This window comes from Armigeres subalbatus, chromosome 2, assembly GCF_024139115.2.
Source record: "Armigeres subalbatus isolate Guangzhou_Male chromosome 2, GZ_Asu_2, whole genome shotgun sequence".
NCBI classification, from domain to species: domain Eukaryota; kingdom Metazoa; phylum Arthropoda; class Insecta; order Diptera; family Culicidae; genus Armigeres; species Armigeres subalbatus.
In genome coordinates, this window is record NC_085140.1 from 193,042,107 (window position 1) to 193,063,751 (window position 21,645).

General features: G+C 38.3%; 1 protein-coding gene across 1 annotated transcript in view; it reads left to right on the plus strand.

Moving 5' to 3' along the window:
- LOC134211433 (uncharacterized) overlaps positions 1–21,645 on the plus strand; it is a 122,617-nt gene that overhangs the window by 10,652 nt on the left and 90,320 nt on the right. Inside the window, 2 exon segments of the mRNA XM_062688285.1 lie at positions 13,885–14,064; positions 14,970–15,253. Of these exon segments, the coding sequence (XP_062544269.1) occupies positions 15,174–15,253 (80 nt within the window). The 5' untranslated portion in view covers positions 13,885–14,064; positions 14,970–15,173.

A 21,645-nucleotide genomic window follows, 5' to 3' on the forward strand; every position in this document is an offset into this window, starting at 1 on the left:
GCGTCACGTGGCACTCGGGTCTTACCGATCCGGTTACGGATCTACAGATCTTGACTTGTATCACTTGTCACACGGACAATTCAATAACTCCCACCGACACTTCTGTTCCAACCCGCCAACGGATCACCGCGACTTCCAACTTCTACTTCCACCGTCACTCTTCGTTCAACCCGGCTACGGATCGACGGAAGTTTCCACTTCTCCCAATCGTGAAGCGGTCACCACAATACCGGCCAATACTCTTCTACTTCGAACTATCACCGGATTCATGCGTGTGGATATCCAAAATAGCTACACAACGGCAATGCTTGTCCACTTTTCCCACTCTAACCACCATCGAAGAAACCTTCCGTAATTCGTCTGGAATGTTTGGCTGACAACACGGGACTCCCTCCTATTATCGATGAGTTCGGTCGGGCCTGCAGATGCGCTGGTATATCTCGTTTCTCCGCTCTCTCACGATGCTCGCCATATACTTAACCTAGGGATTGTGTACAGTGGATTATCATCTTTTGCTGCTACCACAAGCGTGGTTTGTTTTTTTTTGAGTGTATGTTGTCCCTTTCGGGAACCACTCGTATACCGCAATGTATTGGGTCTTTGCCTATTTACGTTTTCTGGTTTCGTTGTATTAAGAAGATTATCCACTGTACATTTTCCCATAGTATTAATGCCCTGATCGCGTCAAACACTGATGAGTGGACCGTGCGACCTCGCTGTGCTATAATAACAGTATCAAGGGTCGGAAGCCTCCTTTCAAGAGGCTCGGAAGCCTCCCTTCAAGAGGCTAGGAAGGCTTCTTAAAGTGGCTCCTCTCAAGAAGCGCAGAAGCCTCGTTTTAAGAAGATCGAAAGCCTTCTTTCAAAATGCTCGGAAGCCTCCTTTCAAGAGGCTCGTAAGTTTTCTTCCAAGATGCTCGGAAGCTTCCTTTCCAGTAGCTCGGAAATCTCCTTTCAAGTCGTTCGGAAGCCTCATTTCTATAGGCTCGGAATCGTACTTTAAAAAGGCTCAGAAGCGTCCTTTCAAGAGGCTAGGGAGCCTCCATTGAAGATACTCAGAAACCTCCCTTCAAGAGGCGCAGAAGCTTCCAATAGTGATAAAAGTCCTGTAGGAATGATTATGGTTAAACTTTATGTGAGTTGGAAAGTTTCACGGAATAATAAAAATGTCAGCCCACTTTATATAGAGTCATATATCTCGTTAGCCTTTAAGCAGTGGTGGAAATCTGCGAACTTTACTCACAAAACGAGAAGTAGGTAATGCAAAAGACTCGCGAACATTTGTTTTGCCTTTTTCTTGCCTACCTACTACTCGCAGAGAAAACAAAAAAACGAACCCCGAAAAATGTTCGTGAAGCTTCGCGAGTCATTCGGGCTAATTTGCTAAAACTCATAAAACAACCTCGGAACATGTTTCTCACTGATGTTCGAGCAAGAACACAATTGTTTATTGTTATTGTGTTTATGTCAAGTCAAATTTATCCATTGTATTCGAAGTAATCACAAATACTCGCGACCGTGATTTTTACTCCCGAACAAAATACTGCCCTGCTTTTTGTTTTTGCTCGAACAAAGCAAGCGCCAGAAAAATGCAAGCAGTAGGTTCACGCGAGTGTGGCATTTTTGGTGGGCCCAACACTCTTTTCTTACTCGTGAAGTGAGTATTTCCACCACTGCCTTTAAGTCCATTTTTTAATATATCTTATGAGTTCCGCTTATTTTCATTTACAGCAAAAAATAAGGGGTACCTTAATTAATGCAAAAGTTCGAAGGGGTACCTCTCATGAAAAAGGTTGAGAATCGCTGATATATCATTATTATACTATCCTCAAGTTTTATCACCAAGACAGCCAGAAATAACCAAAAAACTGTATCAATTAATGATTTGCATGTCGACAGCAGTTCAATATACACGCCACCCACAGAAACTTTACACTCTCAAACGCAGGGATGCCAGAAGATATTTTCATATGTCTTCACAGTCGTTCAAAATTGTCTTCAAATGTCTTCAATTACGATTATTAGCGAAAAATGTCAAAATCCAATAGGTTTGTAAATTCAACAATATCCTTGTTTTACTGATGTGGAATAATGTTTATTTTTTTAAACATACGAATTGTTAGAATTCAAGAGAATATTCTTAAATTTTTTTTTTTTTTATAACTAGTTTTCCCTGAATTTTGTACTGAGTCGGATTTTTAACTGAATTTTCACGTGGAATTCTTCCAAATTTCTTTTTAAAGAATACCCTGGTTCTCGAATGGTTCTCGACAACGATCCGACGGGAACAAGAAGGCGAGGTGCACAGCGGGCAAGGTGGATCGATCAGGTGGAGGACGACTTGCGGACCCTCCGCAGACTGCGTGGTTGGCGAAGTGCAGCCATGAACCGAGCTGAATGGAGAAGTCTTTTATGTGCAGCACAGGCCACTCCGGCCTTAGTCTGATGATAAATAAATAAAGAATACCCTGTTGGGATTCAAAATTTACTGTGAAATACTTGAAGAAACATCCAGAGAATTTTCTGAAGGAACTTCCGGTAAATTTTCTAGATCAACTTCCGGATAAATTCCTGATGGAGCTTGTTATAACTTCTTTTGGATGGAGCTTCTAATTGCTTCTGGAAGTCTCCTGAAGAAATTTCCCGAGGAATTCCTGTTGGAACATCCAAAGGATTTACTGAAGAAACTTAAAAAGAAGGCATTGAAGAAGAATTAAGGAAGAACTTAAGAAGGAATTCCTGTAGAAACTTCAGGATGAATTCCGGATGTTTTTTTCTGGAGGAATACCTGAAGGATTTTCCTAATGAATTTTTGAAGGATATTCCTGAGGAATTACTGAAGCAATTTCCGGTGGAATTCCTGAAGAAACTTCTGGAGAAATTCTTGGAGGTAGTTCTGGATGAATTCTTGGAGGAGCTTCCTGATGTATTGCTGCAGAAATTTCCGAAAGCAATCCTGGAGGAAATACCAGATAAATTTCATAGTATATTTTCGGAGGCATTCTTGGAAAGTCATTCGGCAGCTTTCTTAAAGGATCGTCCAGAGGAAGAAATTCCGGAGGGATCCCTTGTAAAGCTTCCACCGCAAACCCGGGAAAACTTTCGGGAGAATTCCTGGAAGAACTACTGGACCGAAGTAGTTCTGAAGGAACTTCTGGAAGATCTTCCAAATGAATTCCTGGAGGATTTTTCGGAAAAATCCCTGAAACTTTCAGACAATTTCTTGGAGGGATTACAGAAAGAATACCAGGACGATTTTTTGAAGAAATTCAGCGAGGAATTCGCAGAGTAATTACTGGAAGAATGTCCAAAGATAGAAGAATAATCATAGGAATTCAAGGAAAAATTTAACAAAAGTGTGTAGCAAGTTTCCTCTGAATTTCTTTTAGGTAGATTTTCCTATAGAAATTTACCTTGAAAATTATGAGAAATATCCGTTTAACACCAGCATAATTTCAATTTTTTATTGACATTCGTAAGAATTTTTTATGAAAATAATTGAGACAATTTTCTTGTGGAAATTAAAATGTGGGAATTGTAGGAATTGTAGAAATCAAGATGAATTTTCCGTTTATATTTTGGAGGATTGCCTTTATGTTTTTTACGGAAATTATTAAATATAAATTTTGTACCGAATTTCCAATTTCAATTCTCTCGAATACACAGGATTCTGTTTTTACACGATTTTTTTTGCTCGTATCAGGGTGGCCACCGAACCGGGAAAAACGGGAAAAGCGGGAAAAAGACGGGAAATTGAAGTCACCGGGAAAAAAGCGGGAAAAACCGGGAATTCAGAACATGAACCGGGGAAAAATAAATTTTTGATAACTTACATTCAAAATTCTTCAGTTTTTAATAAAGTTGATATAAAAAGGAAAGATTTTCTTTTCGATATTCATTCTTCAATCGTAGCGGGCTTGGTAGTCATATGGCTACTGCTTCTGCCTCATACGCAGGAGGTCGTGGGTTCAATCCCAGGTCCGTTCCATTCTCCTACTTTGTATCTTTCTCTATATTTCTCATGTTCTAGCAATCGCTAGAACTGGAAATGGATTTCCATACCGTTTCCATCTCAATTCCTATACCTTCAACTTGAATATTCTAACAGTAATCTGCTAGAATTGGAAATGAACTATAAAGCGCGTTTCCAAACATCCAATTAGAAATTCCATCAGTTGCTTTCTCCTATCTATCACATTGGCAGCTCGTTAACCAAGACGGACCTCTGCCTCTCGAACCTAACCCAAAAAATTCCAACAAATTCCGCATGAACTCGTGGCAAGTGCAGAGGTATATTCGGCTTGCAGTGGGCGAGTGATTGCATCATCATTTCCTCCCCTTTCCTACATTGACTTGCATTCTGACGTGGCAGGCGCCAGTATGACCTAACAAATGAGATCACCAGTACTTGTACATTGAAGATGTGAGCTAGTCCCAAGCAAACATCTGTTGGTTCCCTGTGCAAGAACAGCTGATCTGTTCATAATGGAGTAGCAACTACGAGCAGTCAATCAAGCTCAAGCTCAAGCTCGATATTCATTCTTCAATCGCATTCTAATTGAGTTATTTGATTTTAGTACATAATGTGTGAGGTTGCTATACCTAAGTAGTTTTTTTTCCAGATCCAATTGTCTCTAGATCATTTTAATTCCAATTTCGAGTAAGCGGCTTTTTGACTGATTTGTGATATTTTGTACGTGAAAGGAAAACGGAAATTATTTCAAATCAATTCATGCGTACATTTGTTGTAGGATATCCTCAGTTATGGGGTTGAGGGATATCCTACAGTATTGGACCTATACGATTTGTGATCAATTAAATCTGTTAAACAAAAACTTGGGCAAAATATGAGTAATTTTTTGGCGCTTGGTGTGATTTGGTAGAGCCCTGGCCATATATCATAAATATTTTGTTATAAGGCATGTTCAAGAGTAGTTTGGAATTATATTTGAAAATTCTAAAAATCATTGAAAATGGTAGGGGAAACTGGACACACATGATCCCCGGGGACACATGATCCCCCCCTGTTTTCTCGAAAACTAATCACATTTTTATACCAGTGATATGTGCAAACGGATCCGTTAGATAGATTATTGAATCTGAGTAACTTTTGATATTAGTTACTTTATGTATATGGGTTTTAGAGAGGTTTAATTGTTTGAGCATTCTCAATCCTTTTTTTCTTCAAAAGAGAAAAGTTTAATAACTTTGATTATGTCCAACCAAAACGAACCCAATTTATACTGGACAAAGTTTTATTATTGTAGAATTGAATAAATTCATTCAATTAACTATTGCTTATTTTCCATTGAATACAAAAAACAAAATAAGATAAATACTCAACATGGACACACTTGTTCCCCCACAGTTTGGACACACTTGATCCCGAAATTGCATATATTGAGGCGTTTGTTGTATACCGTTGCATATTATTGTATTGTATGTAACTAATTGATCTGTTGAAATTCTTCTCTAGTCAAAAAGTATAAATAAATTTATGAAAAAGTGTATAAATTAGGCTTTGAAAATACTCAACAAATCACAGGTCTTAAAATCAGTATTGTTCGATCTGGTACTAAATTTTTTCCGTTTGAACTAGGAGAAGTTTGCTTACAATCACCATTTATTTGTAAATCTTCTTAAAGAATTTTTCAATAATAGGCACATTCAACAACTTTTATTCAGTTGTTTAAGAGAAATCGCATTTGTGTAATAATAACACACATTAAAATTATGATGCGTGACAGTACCATATTGATGTATGAAGTCACCATCCTGGTATGATCACGATTTTGGTATTGGTAGTAAATAGTCTGGCGATCTCGATGTATCACAAGTTTTTTATTGATCTCAAAACAGGTAGGGACACGGCAGGTATTTCCGTCCATCGTCATAGGGGCTAAAACCATCGAAAGGAACGTCCTTTAGCTAGAACTCCACTATAGCAGAACGTATCTCCTGGGCTTACGATTTGATACGGATGAGTTTGTCAAAAAAGTTTCGCTTTTATTGGTTTTTATTTGGATTGGATTTATTGGATTAAGATCAAACCGAGAGCTGAACATTAAAAAGATGTCGGTCAGAGGCGTCGCGTGATCAATTCTTCAACCTGTGCACCGAGCGGCATTAAAATTACGAGTAAGCTCGCGCCGGTGATACTTTTTCAAAATTATATTTGTTGTAAAAAAAAGTAGAGAATTCAATGATAAAAAAAATTATGACGAGTTGATGATTGTTTCTGCTTCTCGTATCAAAGTTAAATATTTTGAGAAAAACCTGACCTGAAAAAGTGCCTTAAATGACACATCCAATATAAACGATCCCATATGTGTCTATCTGCTTCTAAGCTACATCCCATTTATAGAATTAAATTCAAACTAAACTTAAAGTGACAGTCCGTTAAATTGAAAAACAAACTAATCTGGGGAATCATAATGCTTTCAATATGACATATAAGACATCTATTCAATGAAACGGTATCTTTTAATTTTAGTTCAAGTTATTTCGTAGAATGAGACAAGCCTAAATAGTTATGTGTCCAGAAAATTGAATAATATTAAGAATGATTAGACGGCTCATACACATTTGTAATTAGCATGTCATACATATCAGAAAAATGGGGTCTGTACAATGAGGTTTATAATCTAAACGTCCCTCAACTATTAATTATTCTATTTTAGTTTATTCCTTTGATGAATCTTTTTTTTCGAAGGGCTGTTTTCATACCACGTGGACAGATGTTGAACAGTTTTAGATGTGTTCTTCCCTCCATCAGCGTTGATCTGATCATGCAATTTTTCATTAATTTGTGTGAACCATGGACATTCTTCCTACCCCTCTACCCCCTAAGTTGTCCACATGGTATACGAATAGCTCCTAAATATTTTGGATATTGGATTTCACGAAAAATTCATCATAGACCAAAATCCCAATCAATATGAAATATTAAAACGCTTTTGATCCGATGTGCTTATTCAAAACCAGACTAATCACCACCACTTTTATTTTCCTATTTTGTTCCGATTGCGCGCTCTTCAACCAAACGCGCATGCGCTGTTTGAAGCAGGCACCCAACCGATGTGCTTTTCTCCATCGGCACCATCGCAATGTATCGGCACCAAACCGTGCACTGCTAAACGATGAACGCCTTGGCTACCTATACATCGCCGATTGCGGTTAAAGCGGGTGACCTACACATCCAAAATAATGCGTGTATGATGCATGGCAAACCGTTCTCTGCTGAAAGTGCACGAGTTGGACAACTTGTGGCGGTGGCGTCGTTTCGGTATAGTGGAGTGAAATATAACGCGTCCCCATCGCAGCATTTTAGTTGCCTCATATCACATGTCGTCTGTAAAAAATCCGTGCATATTTTACGATTATGTATTTATACCTAATCGTTAAATTTGTACTAAGCATATGACAAATGCACATAATCCAAGTATATATTTGTATAAGAATGACAAGAAATCTATCGAGAGTTTGAATGTTAGGGACAAAATTGCTACCTGTGCAGTGCACAGGTTGCACATGCGGACGCGACGCCTCTGGCTATACTATAACTATAACTTTATTGCTTTCTGTGAACATTATGCTCTTAGAAGGAAGAACCACACTAGACTGGCATATAATTTCCATTGGCACTGTCAGAAACTAACGAAAGTTGTGCATCCAAGAAAAAAATACGAATGTTTTGCAACTAAGAAAAGAATTAAATCATTGTAAATAAGTGCCATTGTAGAATTAAAATTCGACATTGATGAAATGCCGGTTAACACTAACTGCATGGCAACGAAGCGCACAATTTCAGTGTGCCTTTTGATAAAAACAATTTCGCATAACATGTTGTTGGTAATTTAATGTATCTATTTCAAAGGTTCGTTACAAATGAATCGCCTGCTTTGAGCGTGCTTACAGCGACACACTAGGAGTTAACTTTCTGAAATCAGTATGGCGAATGGCATCTAAGGTTCGATTTCTTAAAATTAAGCACCTTCATCGAAAAATATTCGATAGGCGGAGTAGCGGACACCTTCCTACATAACCGGTACCAAATAGTTTTTCATGAAAAGATACTAATTTTGAGAAAACCCCCGTTAGATGTCTTTCGCCATACAAATTTCTGGCGGTTAACTCATGCTGGCTATTTGCTCATATACGATAGCGCCTGGATGGGGAAGTGGCGGGTAGAAAATCAGCCACTGCCAATAATTCATTAACAGTTGCTTCGATACAAAACTGACCTCCAGTTTGGTCAGGAAATAAAATATCTAGTTAAAGTATAACACTATCTTCCTGATTTTTTTTCAAGTTATATTAAAACCGGGAAAATTTGACAAAAATTACCGGGAAAAGCGAAAAAAAACCGGGAATTTAAAATTCGATTTCCAGTGGCCACCCTGTCGTATTTTTGATCGTGTGACTTCAACTTACCACCAAAATCTTCGCAACAGGTTTCAAAAAATCCAGAATAAATCAAAGAAAAATCACATGATAATTAATATGCGTTAAATATTCAGGATGAGTGCAAAATTGAGAAAATGTAAATCGCGTAAAAACAGAATCCAGTGAACGAGCTTAATATATTTTTCTGAAAATGGCATCCGAGCGGCATGAGCGAAATACTTTTCTCAATTTGAGGAGAACAATCGCTAGTATTAATAAGGACGTGGCCTTCCTTAAGAAGTGCCTAAAAGAGAAGCTGACACCCGTCAGCCATAAGATTAAGCTGGAGGAATTAAATGGACAGTACTTAATTCGTCTTAGACGGTTGAATACATTCCACTAAAAGAGCTTAATATATTTTTCTGAGAATCCAGTGTATATGTAAACAAGAAATTCCTCATAATTTTCACCGGAAATTCTTTTAAAAATTCACAGAAAATTCAAAGAGTTTCCCGTCGAATATTTAGACGAAAGTCACATGGACATACCGAAAAGATCAAATGAATTCGTAAGGAATTTAGAAAAAGATCAGGTTCTAGCTCAACGATTGAATAGATTAAATCAAGTCATAGAAGAGTTCAATATATTTTTGCCGTAAATTATATCGGCCATTGCGTTCCAATGTGATGAAATACCTTTTTACATACACGCCATCGGGAATTTTTAAACCAGCGCCTAACTCCAAGTTAAGTGCGCATGAAGTCTAAAATGCGTTGCATTTATCAGCCAGCTAGTGTGAATGTATTTTTATGTTTGAGATTCTAAGCCCCAGACAAAGACTATTATAACTTTTTGACTAACTTGTGATATTTTGTTCGCAAAAGACAAACGGAAAGTATTTCATGTTATACTAATGACACACTGGTGGTATGAGTATGGGGTACAAGAATCTTGAAATGAGTACCATATCAATTATTGTCTTTATCAAAGATAGTTTTGGAATAATTTTCTTGTCCTCTTGTACCATGGTACAAGTACCACAGGTGTGTCCTTAGTATTAAGTCATGCGTACATTTGTTGTAAGGGATCCTCAGCTATGGCGTTGAACGATGTCCGATGCGATTTTTGACCAAGTGAATCTATTACATGAAAACCTTGGCAAAAAATAGGAAATTTTTCATTGGCGCTTGGTGTGATTTGGCTGAACCCCGACCATATAGAAGTCGCAGAATTTATAACTAAGAAATAAAATTATATTTTCTCTCGCTGGCTTATTGATTGTCTTCAAGTATCTTCAAATAAGTAGATAAGTCTTCAAATATTTTGAAAAGTCTTCAAAATGTCTTCACGAAATAAATGTCTTCACAGAGATTCAAATGTCTTCAAATTGAAGACATGTCTTCAAATCTGGCATCTCTGCTCAAACGATTGAGAGTCGCGCGCCTCTATTAACTCTCAGCGTCTCACTCTATTCTGGTGCACAAAGTAACACAATTTTCACCTCTACAACGCAACTGCAACTCTAGAATCACACACTATTGCACAGAACTGCTGTGTTCCTATACGTTAGCTTCGTTCACCGGACAAAGACAAGCAGCATTTTAAAAAATGGCGTAAACAAACGCAAATCCCAAAAATCCGCAGACAAAAAGACTGACCCGCAATCAAGCTGGCGCAAGTAAGCTTTATTATCGAGACTTTCAGCCCGAGGCTGGCTCGTCTCGTAGTTAAAACATATAAAATATAAAAAAATATTGAAAAATTCGTTTTTGTTCAAATCGATTTTAAAGTTCTATTTCCAATGATTGAACATTTTTTTTTCACAGTGTATATTTTTCTCGCATAGCCCCAATGATTACCTAAAACCATACACAAACAGACATAACACTCGTCAAACTCATCAAATTTCCAAATTCAAATAATCATTAATTGGCCAATCGATCACTCATGGCGCGCGCTTCGAATTTGCTCTAGTTTGACGTTTGCTTGATTTGTCTAACTAACTGAAATCAACGGATGTCGTTAGTGTTTGAACGACGATGAATTTGATGAGTGAATGTCCAATGTGTTATGTCTGTTTGTCTGTGCTAAAACATTGCCGAAGACACCAAAACGATCGAACAAGCCGTTTAAAAGTTATTTTTTTTAAGTGTTCAAGGTGTTCTTCTTAGACCCTTATCAAAAGTTAGGCTAGAGTCAAAATGGCAAACCAATTATGCAAATTATGTTTTTTGATCACAAAGAATGTAATGTATATGCAAAATTTAAGCGATATCATTACTCTTGAGCCCATAGTCCGATCTGGTCAATTTTTAATAGGAAATAATGGAAGAGTATTCTGCTTCGAATGCAACTTGTTGCAAGAAAATCGGTTCAGGATAAGTTCCTGATAAATGAGTGACATTTTTGAAGATTTTTTTTCCATAAAAAATGGCATTTTGGTCATAACTTCCGGGCCCATAGTCCGATATGGCCAATTTTTAATACGAAACAATGGTAGAGTATTCTGCGTCGCATGCAATTTGTTGCGGACATATCGGTTAAGGATAAGTGCCTGAAAAATGAGTGACACTTTTTTTTGGGTGGTTGCGCACAGACATACACACACAGACATCACCTCTATTCGTCGAGCCAAGTCGATCGGAATATAACTCTATGGGTATACGGGTCTTCTATAAAAAGTTTGGTTTTGGAGCGATCATATAGCCTTTACGTATGCCGCCGTAAATCGCATATTTGTCCCATATGAATAGGAAACCCAGCAAAGATGGGACAGATATGCGATTCACGGCAGTATACTTAGCATACGAGAAAGGCAAAAATCATGATTTTACAGAAAATTGCTCCTATCTGAACATGCAATCATGCAAACATGCAAGTGACTTCAACGCCGTTAACGCGATGATCCCCTTCATACTTTGTGACCAAATAAACTCGGAATTTTCCCAATCATATAACAAACGCCAGAAACCAGTCGACTTTAGAGGTCGAGAACTACAAATGCAACACATGAGCATCGTGAATACAAATTTACTGTCGACCAGTGAAATGAATTCACTAATTCGCAAATTGGATACACTTTTATTGTGCTCAGAAGAGTCCACCCGGGGCGCAGGTGAAACAGACAAGGAAACAGTTGAAACTCGATGGTAAACTGTGATGAAAAGAAGAACATGTCTCAAAACCAGGGAAAAAAGCAGCGTCTTTGCAAGTCTCGTGTCAGATTATAAGTAATTGCTTTTACTCATACTAGTGTAATTTATGGTTAACGCACGCTTAAAGTAAATTACACATCGCATGAATAATTTTCACACATGACGATGATGACACGAGAGAATAGCAATCTGTGTGAAAATTATGTGTAAGACATGCACAGTCGCTGTGTAATGTCTTTTATTCTTTTAATATGTGTAAGAAACTTTGCTTAGAACTGTCAAGCCCATTTTGATCGCCATGATGGCGGTTGCGCCCGGCATGCATCGCAACGAAAATTACTTTTCCTGAGGATTTTCGTCATGTTTCGATACGATACAACTAAAATGTGCGACTATAAGCATCACACCAATCACACTTTAGTTTGGTCATATCGAAACAAATGGGGACTCCTCTGAAATAGTATAAAAATGTTGCGATAATTTTCAATTTACATGAAAAAATATAATTGAGGTTAGGTCCGTTTTCCGACCGCTCTCTCACTGTGTGAAATGAACTCATCGGAAATCGTTAACCGTCAATTACACTAAAATGAGTAACATGGCAGTTACTCATAAAATGTGTTGTTCCAGATTAGGCCCGTTTTGTGTGATCGAAACACAAAATTGTGTGAATGACTTTAAGCGTGCGATTGATTTTTTTCAAACAGTGAGAGAGCGGTCGGAAAACGGACCTAATCTCAATTAAATTTTTTCATGTAAATTGAAAATTATCGTAACAATTATATACTATTCCAGTAGATTCCCCATTTCGATATGACCAAACCAGAGAGTCCACACTAAAGGGCGATGTTTATAACCGTACAATTTGATTGTACGCATCGAAACAGGAATAAAATCCTTAGAAAAAATAATTTTCGTTGCGATGCTTGCTGGATACAGCAAATTCGAAGCAATGTTGCTATCACATATATTAGACACTAGTCGACCCGGCAGAGGTTGTCCTGCATAGTAGGAGAAATTGCTGTTGTGACTGCCGAAGCTAATTTTCCATGCGAATCCTCATTTTACTTTTTCAGGATATACACAACCCTACTAATGGTTTTCGCATGGGGAAATATCATATAAACCCGTCGGAAACTATAATGAACGTTTCAGCTGAAGGAATGAAGAAAATCCATCCAGCCGTTTTCGATTTATGCGGATACGAACACAGACCATTCCATTTTTATTATATAGATATGTAATATGTAATTTACATACTTTAAGCGTGTGGCAAAATATCAGGTGATTGGAGGTGATTGGCTCTGTAGCACTGAAAAACAACTAATTTTTCCATAAAAGAGGGGGCAAATGGGAGCGTGCAACCAGCTAGCAGGCATTTCGGCGTCATCCCATATTTCCGCCATAATATAATATAGTATTTCATAAAGCGCAGCCAGGAGCTGGTCCTTCCCCGCAGTCTTATTGTGTTTAGCTCTTTAATGGATTTTCTAACCTCATTTAATGTAGGCGGTACCACAGCTTGCCCGTCATCGCTAATGTTCGTGCTGTTCACTGATGCACCGTCACAACCACCGTTCAACAAAGTCTCGAAGTGTTCCGTCTACCTGGCCACTTCAATTGTATCTGTCAGTAAACTCATTTCTTGGTCGTTGCATATGACGGGAGATGGCACTGTCTTTCTCCGCACTCCATTTGCAGTCTCATAAAACCTCCGCATATCGTTCTGCTCCTCAGTAATCACTGTTCTTCTTGCGGTGGATTGGGTTTTCAGCTGCTCTTGTTTCCTTGTACCCACCCCTATTCAATCATACGTGTTTCAAGTCGGTTCGTAGTTGTTGATCAGGCTGTGATTGAAGAATTTGCCTCGTAGCCTACACAGATCCGCTCGCTGGATTGTTTAGGGTCCTGACATTGCAGGTACCGAGTTTCCAATCATAGTCCTTATTATCGAGTGGTATATAAAATATAGATCTCCGGGGCTCATATCAAAAGTTCGTTTTTTGAAGTGATACTCTTAGTGTATTAGCAACTGTTTCCCAAAAATTTGTAATTCTAATGCCTACATTTTTTTTATCGGAAACGCAAACACTGACAGTGCTATTTAATCAGGAGTTTATCATTCACTTCGCTTTTCTATGTTAGACTTTTGGAAAAGATATAAATCATAACATATATTTAGGATCAAATGTGCAAAAGTCATTATAGCCTACAGTACGAAATTACTCCATAAACACATTCGAAATAGAAGGACTTACGTTATACATTTGCAAGCGAACTCAGTAAAAACGCTCATTGTAGCTTCAACTAACGTTTTGCCTTGTCTATTATTTGCTTCTTTTCAGATTCCAATTGGCAGCCCGTTGCATCTGATCGTCGTCAGCAAGAATAATAAAACACGAAATACCTACATGATACGGTACAGAAGGTGCGGATAATTTAATACGGTTGAGAAGTGCGCAGCACCGTAAGCAAACAATACGCAGAGTGAAATGGAGCCAAGGTCCTCTGCATAAGTGACAAAGGTGAAAACAGAAAGAACACAATCATCTGATAGACGACATACCTACATAGTTTTTGAGTTGTGTCCTTTGCAAGGTTTATGCATGTATGGATAATAATTCGATGCGCGAATGCAATGAATACCAACTACGTATTGAGTGTACATAATAAGGTTTGATGTAATAGAATCATAAACACATGTGACCTATCTCGAAATTGATGCCCTTTAGAAGTTGCGAATAGGCACGAAATAGGTCAATTAGCTTTTTAACAAGTTTTCACATCCTTTGTAGTAGTTGATTTGAATAACTTACAAAAACATTTGCAGATCGAAAAAAAGTTAATTTTTACATTTGTCATTTCAATTTTTAATTCATATTGTCTAGACGAAAATGTTCTTTCATTTTCACATTTGTGACACAGTGCAATCAAATAGCGACCGCCCGAAGAGGCTACACACGAATGGCCAAGAGTAAGGGTAGTGTCGCGCGCATCGTGAATTTTGTGAATGAATCCGCTCAATGCTGAAAACAAATTAGTTCCTTGGTGCACTGTGTGATGCGACTGCGACCTGGTTTACTTTCCAACAGCGTTTTTTTTCTTGTTTTGCGGTCATTCGCAGCCAATATCGGTGAACTAGGTTGCCGTATGTAAGTAACACTGCTGGAGGACTCGACGGTGTGTCATCACGGGTCAATTGGGGCGATCGCAATCGGCGGCCTATCAGGCAGAGCAGCAGTACCCGTTGACGATTATGTGGTGGTAGTGCTGCGGTTTGGATTCAATGCAGAAAAAACGTTCCATCGAGAGAGTTGTGTCTAATGCCACGATTAAAAATAGCTTTTCGGCGTGTATACGCGTTTGTGTTAGCCTCAGCTAACAGCATCGTTTATATTACGAAAGTGTAAAACTGGGGATTTTTGTTTAGTTTTGTGGAATAGCGTGTGAACAGCGTGAGTGCGGCGGGTAGACGAGCAGCAAGTTCGCAGTTACCGGTAACGAGAACAAAATAATTAGTTTCGTTTTTTGGTTGAAAGATACAAATCATTCATCAATTAAATAAGTACGGAGGAATCCTTGGAGCTGCAGAACATCATCGCGGTCAGCGCCAGCCAGAGAGTACACAGCGAAAATGTCGATATCCAATGGCAAAACATCCTCTGACATTGAGAATGCGGAATGGAATTCGACCGGGATGCTGACCCACACAAGGTACGAAAAATTAGCTAATAGCATAACACGGAGTGACGTAATTCGCCTCCAGCTGGTCCATTTATCGATTTTATGTTGCGACGCTAGGATGTGCTTGGCATGAATAGACTGTGTGTTGAGAAGGAACATCAGCGAGAAGCATTCATTCTTTTTATGTGATGAAGAGATTTTATTTACCCTCACGAACGTCATTATTTTTCTTAATGTTATTACATACTCACTTGATCTTGACTTTCCTTGTAAATTAGTGATCGATTTTTTTCCATAGTTAGGAATTAAAGACAGTATGATGCCGATTAATTTATGAATTTGTATTTTGTTCGATAAATACAAAAAAACATTTTACCATCATATTATAAGATTTTTAATTAAAACCCCTCTATGGGATTTACATCATATCACGAAGCCCGAAGTAGCTTAAGCAATAGTGAAATATTGTCTTTATGCTGCTTGGCCTATATCTACACAAAGCCCACAATATATTGTTTACCTGATCAATCCAACTCCATTTTCTGTGCTTCTTTTTTTCAAAATTTTCAAAACATATGCAAACATTAATTTCTTAGTGTGGATGTATAGCGGGTTCAAATTAATTATCGCATCATTTTCTTTAATTTATTTTTGCTGTTGTATATTAGAATACATTTAGAAATTATGGATAATAAAATTTGTATACAGTTTGTTATATGTGTAATGTAAAAGACGAAATCGTTATATTTCTTTTAATTCCATTCCATTCAATTATTCGTATTTTATTTTCAGCTTTAAGTTCTCTATTCAAATTTTTGTAATTAACGCGATTCAAATTTTGAAATTAATTGATTTTTTAGAATTGAATCGATTGGAAATCGAAAAAGTAAATTCTAGTCTAAATCTTCACTATTGATCGTTTACTGCCAAATCATAACTTAAGCCCAAACACGTAAATTGTAAAAAAAAAATCGATTTGTAGTGAATGAAAGCAATGTCCATACTTATGGGAACACATATACCACGTAATTCCACTCCTCAAATTCCATGAAGTCCCATTAATACTGCAACCTTAAGTACAAAAACACTCCTCGTTTAGTAAGTCACGGCCATCGGTCATTAAAAATGTTTACGCGTCTTGTTGTTCGTTGTACGACAGCGGCCGCCGCGTTTGCAGAGTTGAATCGGTTTTGCAAGTCTACTCAACTCAATTGTAAACAAATTCATTCACTTGGATGCATTGTTGTGGTCGCCATTGCTGACGGATGGGTGCAGCTGCAAAACTGCGTACGTATTCCCATCACAGCTGGTGGTTCCCGGCACAAATAATGTGAACACCAAGTGTGTATGGGACTAGAATTGCTAAGACCTTATTTCACTTTGAGCGTTGAATATTCGCTTATGATAATCATCGCATCCATCATCGTCAAATTGCCCAACAATGGAACATTGCCGATTAACAATTATCCCTGGTGATTATATTGCCACACGTTATGACGTTGGTTACAGCCAATCCATCCAATCAGCCCAACCGTGCCGAGTATGTGATTACGGTGCTGAAATTCGCCTGGTTCAAATTTGAATGGAGTAACATCCAGATCAGTGTCATCGTGCTTTCATGGCAACCAATATAAAATCAAAAGATTAAGGCCTGGTTTAAGTACGTACTGCAAATCTGGAAGTGATTAGTTATCCGTGTAATGAAATAGCCCGCACGACACTAACCCCATAATCAGTTGAGGATTCGAAAGCCACTTGTTACTACGATGCACTCGATGGTAAAAGCATACATACATATGGTGCAATGAACCAAACTTAGAAGTCGTTTGTCGTGAGCGTCAAATATCATCGAAAATCAATGCTTCTTTGTTCGAATAACTTGGCTGAAGAAATCTCAACGTGTAAATTTACGACAAATGTTCAGCTTCTGATTTTTAAGAATTTAACGGTAAATCGCACATTGGCAATTATATTGCTCAAATGTCCAGGGAAAGAAAAGGAATAAGAATTTAATGAATTGGCAATGATTTATAATAACTTCAAGATTTTTGTAGAACAACGACTTCTAGGGAATACTGTGTTTATAGGTTGTTGCGAATTTGCGATGACTAAGGGCGGCCAGCGAGTTCGCCTAACCTGAACCACATGAATTTATCTGTCTGGAGTATCTTTAGCAAAGCACCTGCGGGCCTCGTTCGATGCGTTTTTCGATTATCTGCGAAGATGGATTAAATTCAAAGACGAAAAAAAATGAACTTGACCTGTAAACTTTCAAAAAGTGATATTTTTTCTAGTCAAATTAAAATGAAATATTTTTGTTTTGAACAATTTATCTGTTTATTCTGTTTGGGAAATTCCCAAAGGTTTTCCAAAGTACTTACTTGAATTTTTTTTAAGGATTTTCCAAGGAACTACTTTAAAGTTTTGGAAATTCCTTGGAATTTCCAACGTTTTTGAATTATCAAGGAAATTTTTCAGAATTTACATTAGAAATTCCTCAGAGCTTTCACGGGAAATTCTACCAAATTTCTACAGGAAAATGTTTGGAATATTCACGGAAAGTTCCTGTTGAGTTTCTATTGAGTATTTTCCGAAATTTACATAGAAATTTCTTCGTAAGATCTGCGAGAGGAGAATTCTTCGTAATATTCACGTTATTATCACGAGAAGTTCTCTGGAATGTTATCGGAAAAAATTTCAGAGCTTCCGTGTGAGATTGTTCAAAATGTTCAAATTGCTTTGAATTTCCATTTTGAATTTGTTTTAAATTCATTGGATTTCACAAGGGATTTTCATAAATGTTTACGGAAGACTGTATTTCAATGGATTTTTTTCAGGCATTTTTAAGGAAATTCTCTGGATTTTTGCGGGAAACGCTTTACATTGCCTGGAAGAAATTCTTCGGGAATTACATGGGAAACTATTGAAAAAGGGGAAGGGTCGTTTGGCCAAAAATAATTCGGCGGAAAGAATTATGATATGGACTTCATTTCAATTGCTAGGACATAATAATAAGTATAGAGAAAGATACAAAGTAGGAGAATGGAACAGGCCTGGAATTGAACCCACGACCTCCTGCGTATGAAACAGAGCGGGCTGACCGTTTCTGTTTGTTCGGAATGATCGTTTGATAGAACTGACTGTTGCTGTTTGGTAGACGGAACTGACGGAACTGCTGTTTGGTAGAAATTTGGCCCTAAAGTGGAGTGTGTGATTTAACCTGTTTCGTATCGGACGTGGATGTTGATTTGTGTTTTGTGCGGCTGGAAAATAAATCCATTAGTTTGCGATTAAACGTGTTTCGTATCTGACGCGTATATTGTAACCGTTCGCGAATTGTTCTCGAGGTGATTTTAAACACGGTGACTTAAGCGCCACTCTCAAAGAGAGATCACCGGTCGTGTTCTCTATTTGCCCGACTTTAACAGACCCTTTACCTCTGGGGACTCTCGAACGGTCGCTGGCTCCAAAATTACTTACGCTTAAAATACTCTACTTTTCCCCACCTACCTGAATTCGTTCAACCCACTGTACTGTAAACGAAAAGCAATCGACGAAGTGAACTCGAGAAACTGTAGCCACGGCCAACGCAATGGGAGTGAATTTTTCCAGCCACGTGAAACGCAATACAAAATAAAACCTCAAGCTAACTTCGAATTACTACACAACATTTATTATACCATTCGGGTTGGACTACTTTTATCGGTACGGAATGGAAAATAGAGCTAAATCATGGCCATGAAACAACAAGCTCACATACCTGCGCAGGTTTTTGCTTCTCGATGCACTGATGCGTTGGAAGTACTCCGTCGAGAAGATGGCGACGATGTCCTCCGACCAGGTTGTGGCGATGGCGGTCGATTGGCTTTGCTGCAGATTGGCACGCAGCGACGGAGGTCGAGCTCAAGCGATATGGCCGAAACTAAAGATGCAGAGAGAGTGGCGGCTGGACGGAAGGCTTCCGATTTCGGAATCGAGTGTGGTCCGGAATAACCGTTCCCTCAAGCTAGTAGCTTCCTTTCCCTAACGACCCGGCTTCGCGTACTTTTCTGGTTCACCGAGCGAGGACTAAAAGGAAGACTAGTAACCGTCGATTCGGGTTCGGTCCAGCGTACGATTATTGACGACGTACGGGGACCGCACTCTCAGGAATGTTCCACGGGAATTGGTTTGGGGATTTTACCTTCGACGGTTGATTGGCGACCGCCGAGTTTTCGCTTTTTGACGAGCGACTTCACTCCTCCGTTCAACTACCTTTACAGGCGGGCCTTAACGTACGCTCGAGCTTTCGATATCCATTGGACGAAATGGCGAGCCCTGTAGACGCCACACGTATTCCCGTACCCGACTTCGGTCGGATACTCAAAATCCAGCCCGTACCAAAAAGCGCAGTGCGCTGGAAAAGTCCAACGCGAATTAGTTTCATTAACAAAAGCTTTATATTAAACATTAAAATTCGTTTTACCTTTTTGCACGTTTCACTAACTAACACGGTGTTCGCGGAATTCAAAAAAAAAACACGTTCTTATGACGTCTGCTACGTTGACTGTTAATTTAGAAATTTGATTAAATAAAATAGACATAGAACGATTCACTCCAATCACACTTTACCTTTTAGTCAAACTATCCGAACTCAACTTAAAATACTGAAAAACTTCGTAGCCTACTTCTAATCACCAGCCGTTCACTTAGCGAAATGATCGAGTACTTGTCTGAATTTTATAAAGAAACTTATCCTTTGAAAAGTCGTCAATTATTTTAAATTTGCGCAAAATAAATTTGAAATTGCGACAAAGAGTGCGCGCCTTCGGTGAGTCGACAAAAAACGAGCACATGAGAACACATTTAATTAATTCCAAATAATTTAAATTTGTGATTTTACTTAAAAAGAGAAAAACGTCATAAATTACTATTTTGAAAACCCAGATTAATCCACCTAGCGGCGATGATGCCTTTCTCGTGTATCGTAAAATGTACTGAAAAAAACCAACTTAATTCACCGAGTGGTGACACTGCCTTTCTCGCATTTAGCCAAGACACCAACCTTATATAGCGCTTACATAGTTCGATTCCATTTTATTAATAACTTTTAAACGCAATTGGCGATCGTTATCAAATTCAATAGTGATCAGCTAGGGTTTGTCCCCCGTCGAATGCAACTTGTTGCGAGAAAATCGGTTAAGAATTACTATATGAAAAAGTGGCTAATGTTTTTCGGTTTTCGTGTGCACACTAGGGTGGCTCAAAAAACACTTTTCCAAATTTTTTGATGGGCCGCCCTCTTATTCGATTCTATTTGATGCCCTGATGCTCTGGACAAAATTTCAGCCAAATCGGTTAACGTTTGGGTAGTGCTAAACTCGTTGGAAGTTTATATGGAGAAATGTATGCAGACACATCCAAAAACATTGCCTGGCTGTTGGATGGCATAATTTACTATCAAGAAGCATGATATTCATTAAGTTCTTGTAGAATTAAATACAGAATGTTATGTTGAAAACCGCGAGAAGATTAGTATTTTACTGGAGTATCGTGGGGGTGAATTTATTTCTTTTCAAAGGTAAAAGAAACAAAATTTGCTCAAACCCCACTTCAGAGAAATGCTAATAACTTAGCCGGGCAAACTCTAATCTTCTCGCGGTTTTCTGCATAACATTCTGTATTAAATTCTTCAAGATCTGAATGAGTATCATAGTTCTTCATCGTAAGTTGTGCCGTCTAACTGCAATTCACTGTTTTTGGATGTTTCTGCATACATTTTTGCATATAAACTTCCAACGAGTTTAGCACCGCCCAAACGTTAACCGATTTGGCTGAAATTTTGTCCAGAGCATCAGGGCATCAAATAGAACCGAATAAGAGGGCGGCCCATCAAAAAAATTGAACAAAGTTTTTTCCATACTAATTTGAGCCACCCTAGTGCACACACACACACACACACATACACACGGACAGACAGACATTTGTTCAGCTCGACGAGCTGAGTCGATTGGTATATAACATCATGGGTCTCCGAGACTTCTATAAAAAGTTCGATTTTGGAATGAAATGATAGCCTTTCGGTACAACTTTGTTGTACGAGAAAGGCAAAAACACATAAACAAAACTTGTTACACGTTCTTGAAAGAAGGATGTCACGAGGAACTCAGTTTAAGGTCTGAGGGAAGGGTTTTCCGTTAAAAAAGCACGTGGTAGCACTCCTCTGAGAGAGGAAATCACCCAAATCGCCGGCCAGAACGACGCTGTCAGTGTCGCCAAAATTATTTCATCATTATACAGTTTACAATTGCTTTAGAATTTGCCGTAAACGGAGAACAAAAGGAATTGACAACAATGGGGAAGAAATTTCCCTGTCCACGGATGATGGGGTCAACGTTGATAAGTCAAGTGTCTGCATATTGTTAAAATTGTGAAATAATTTG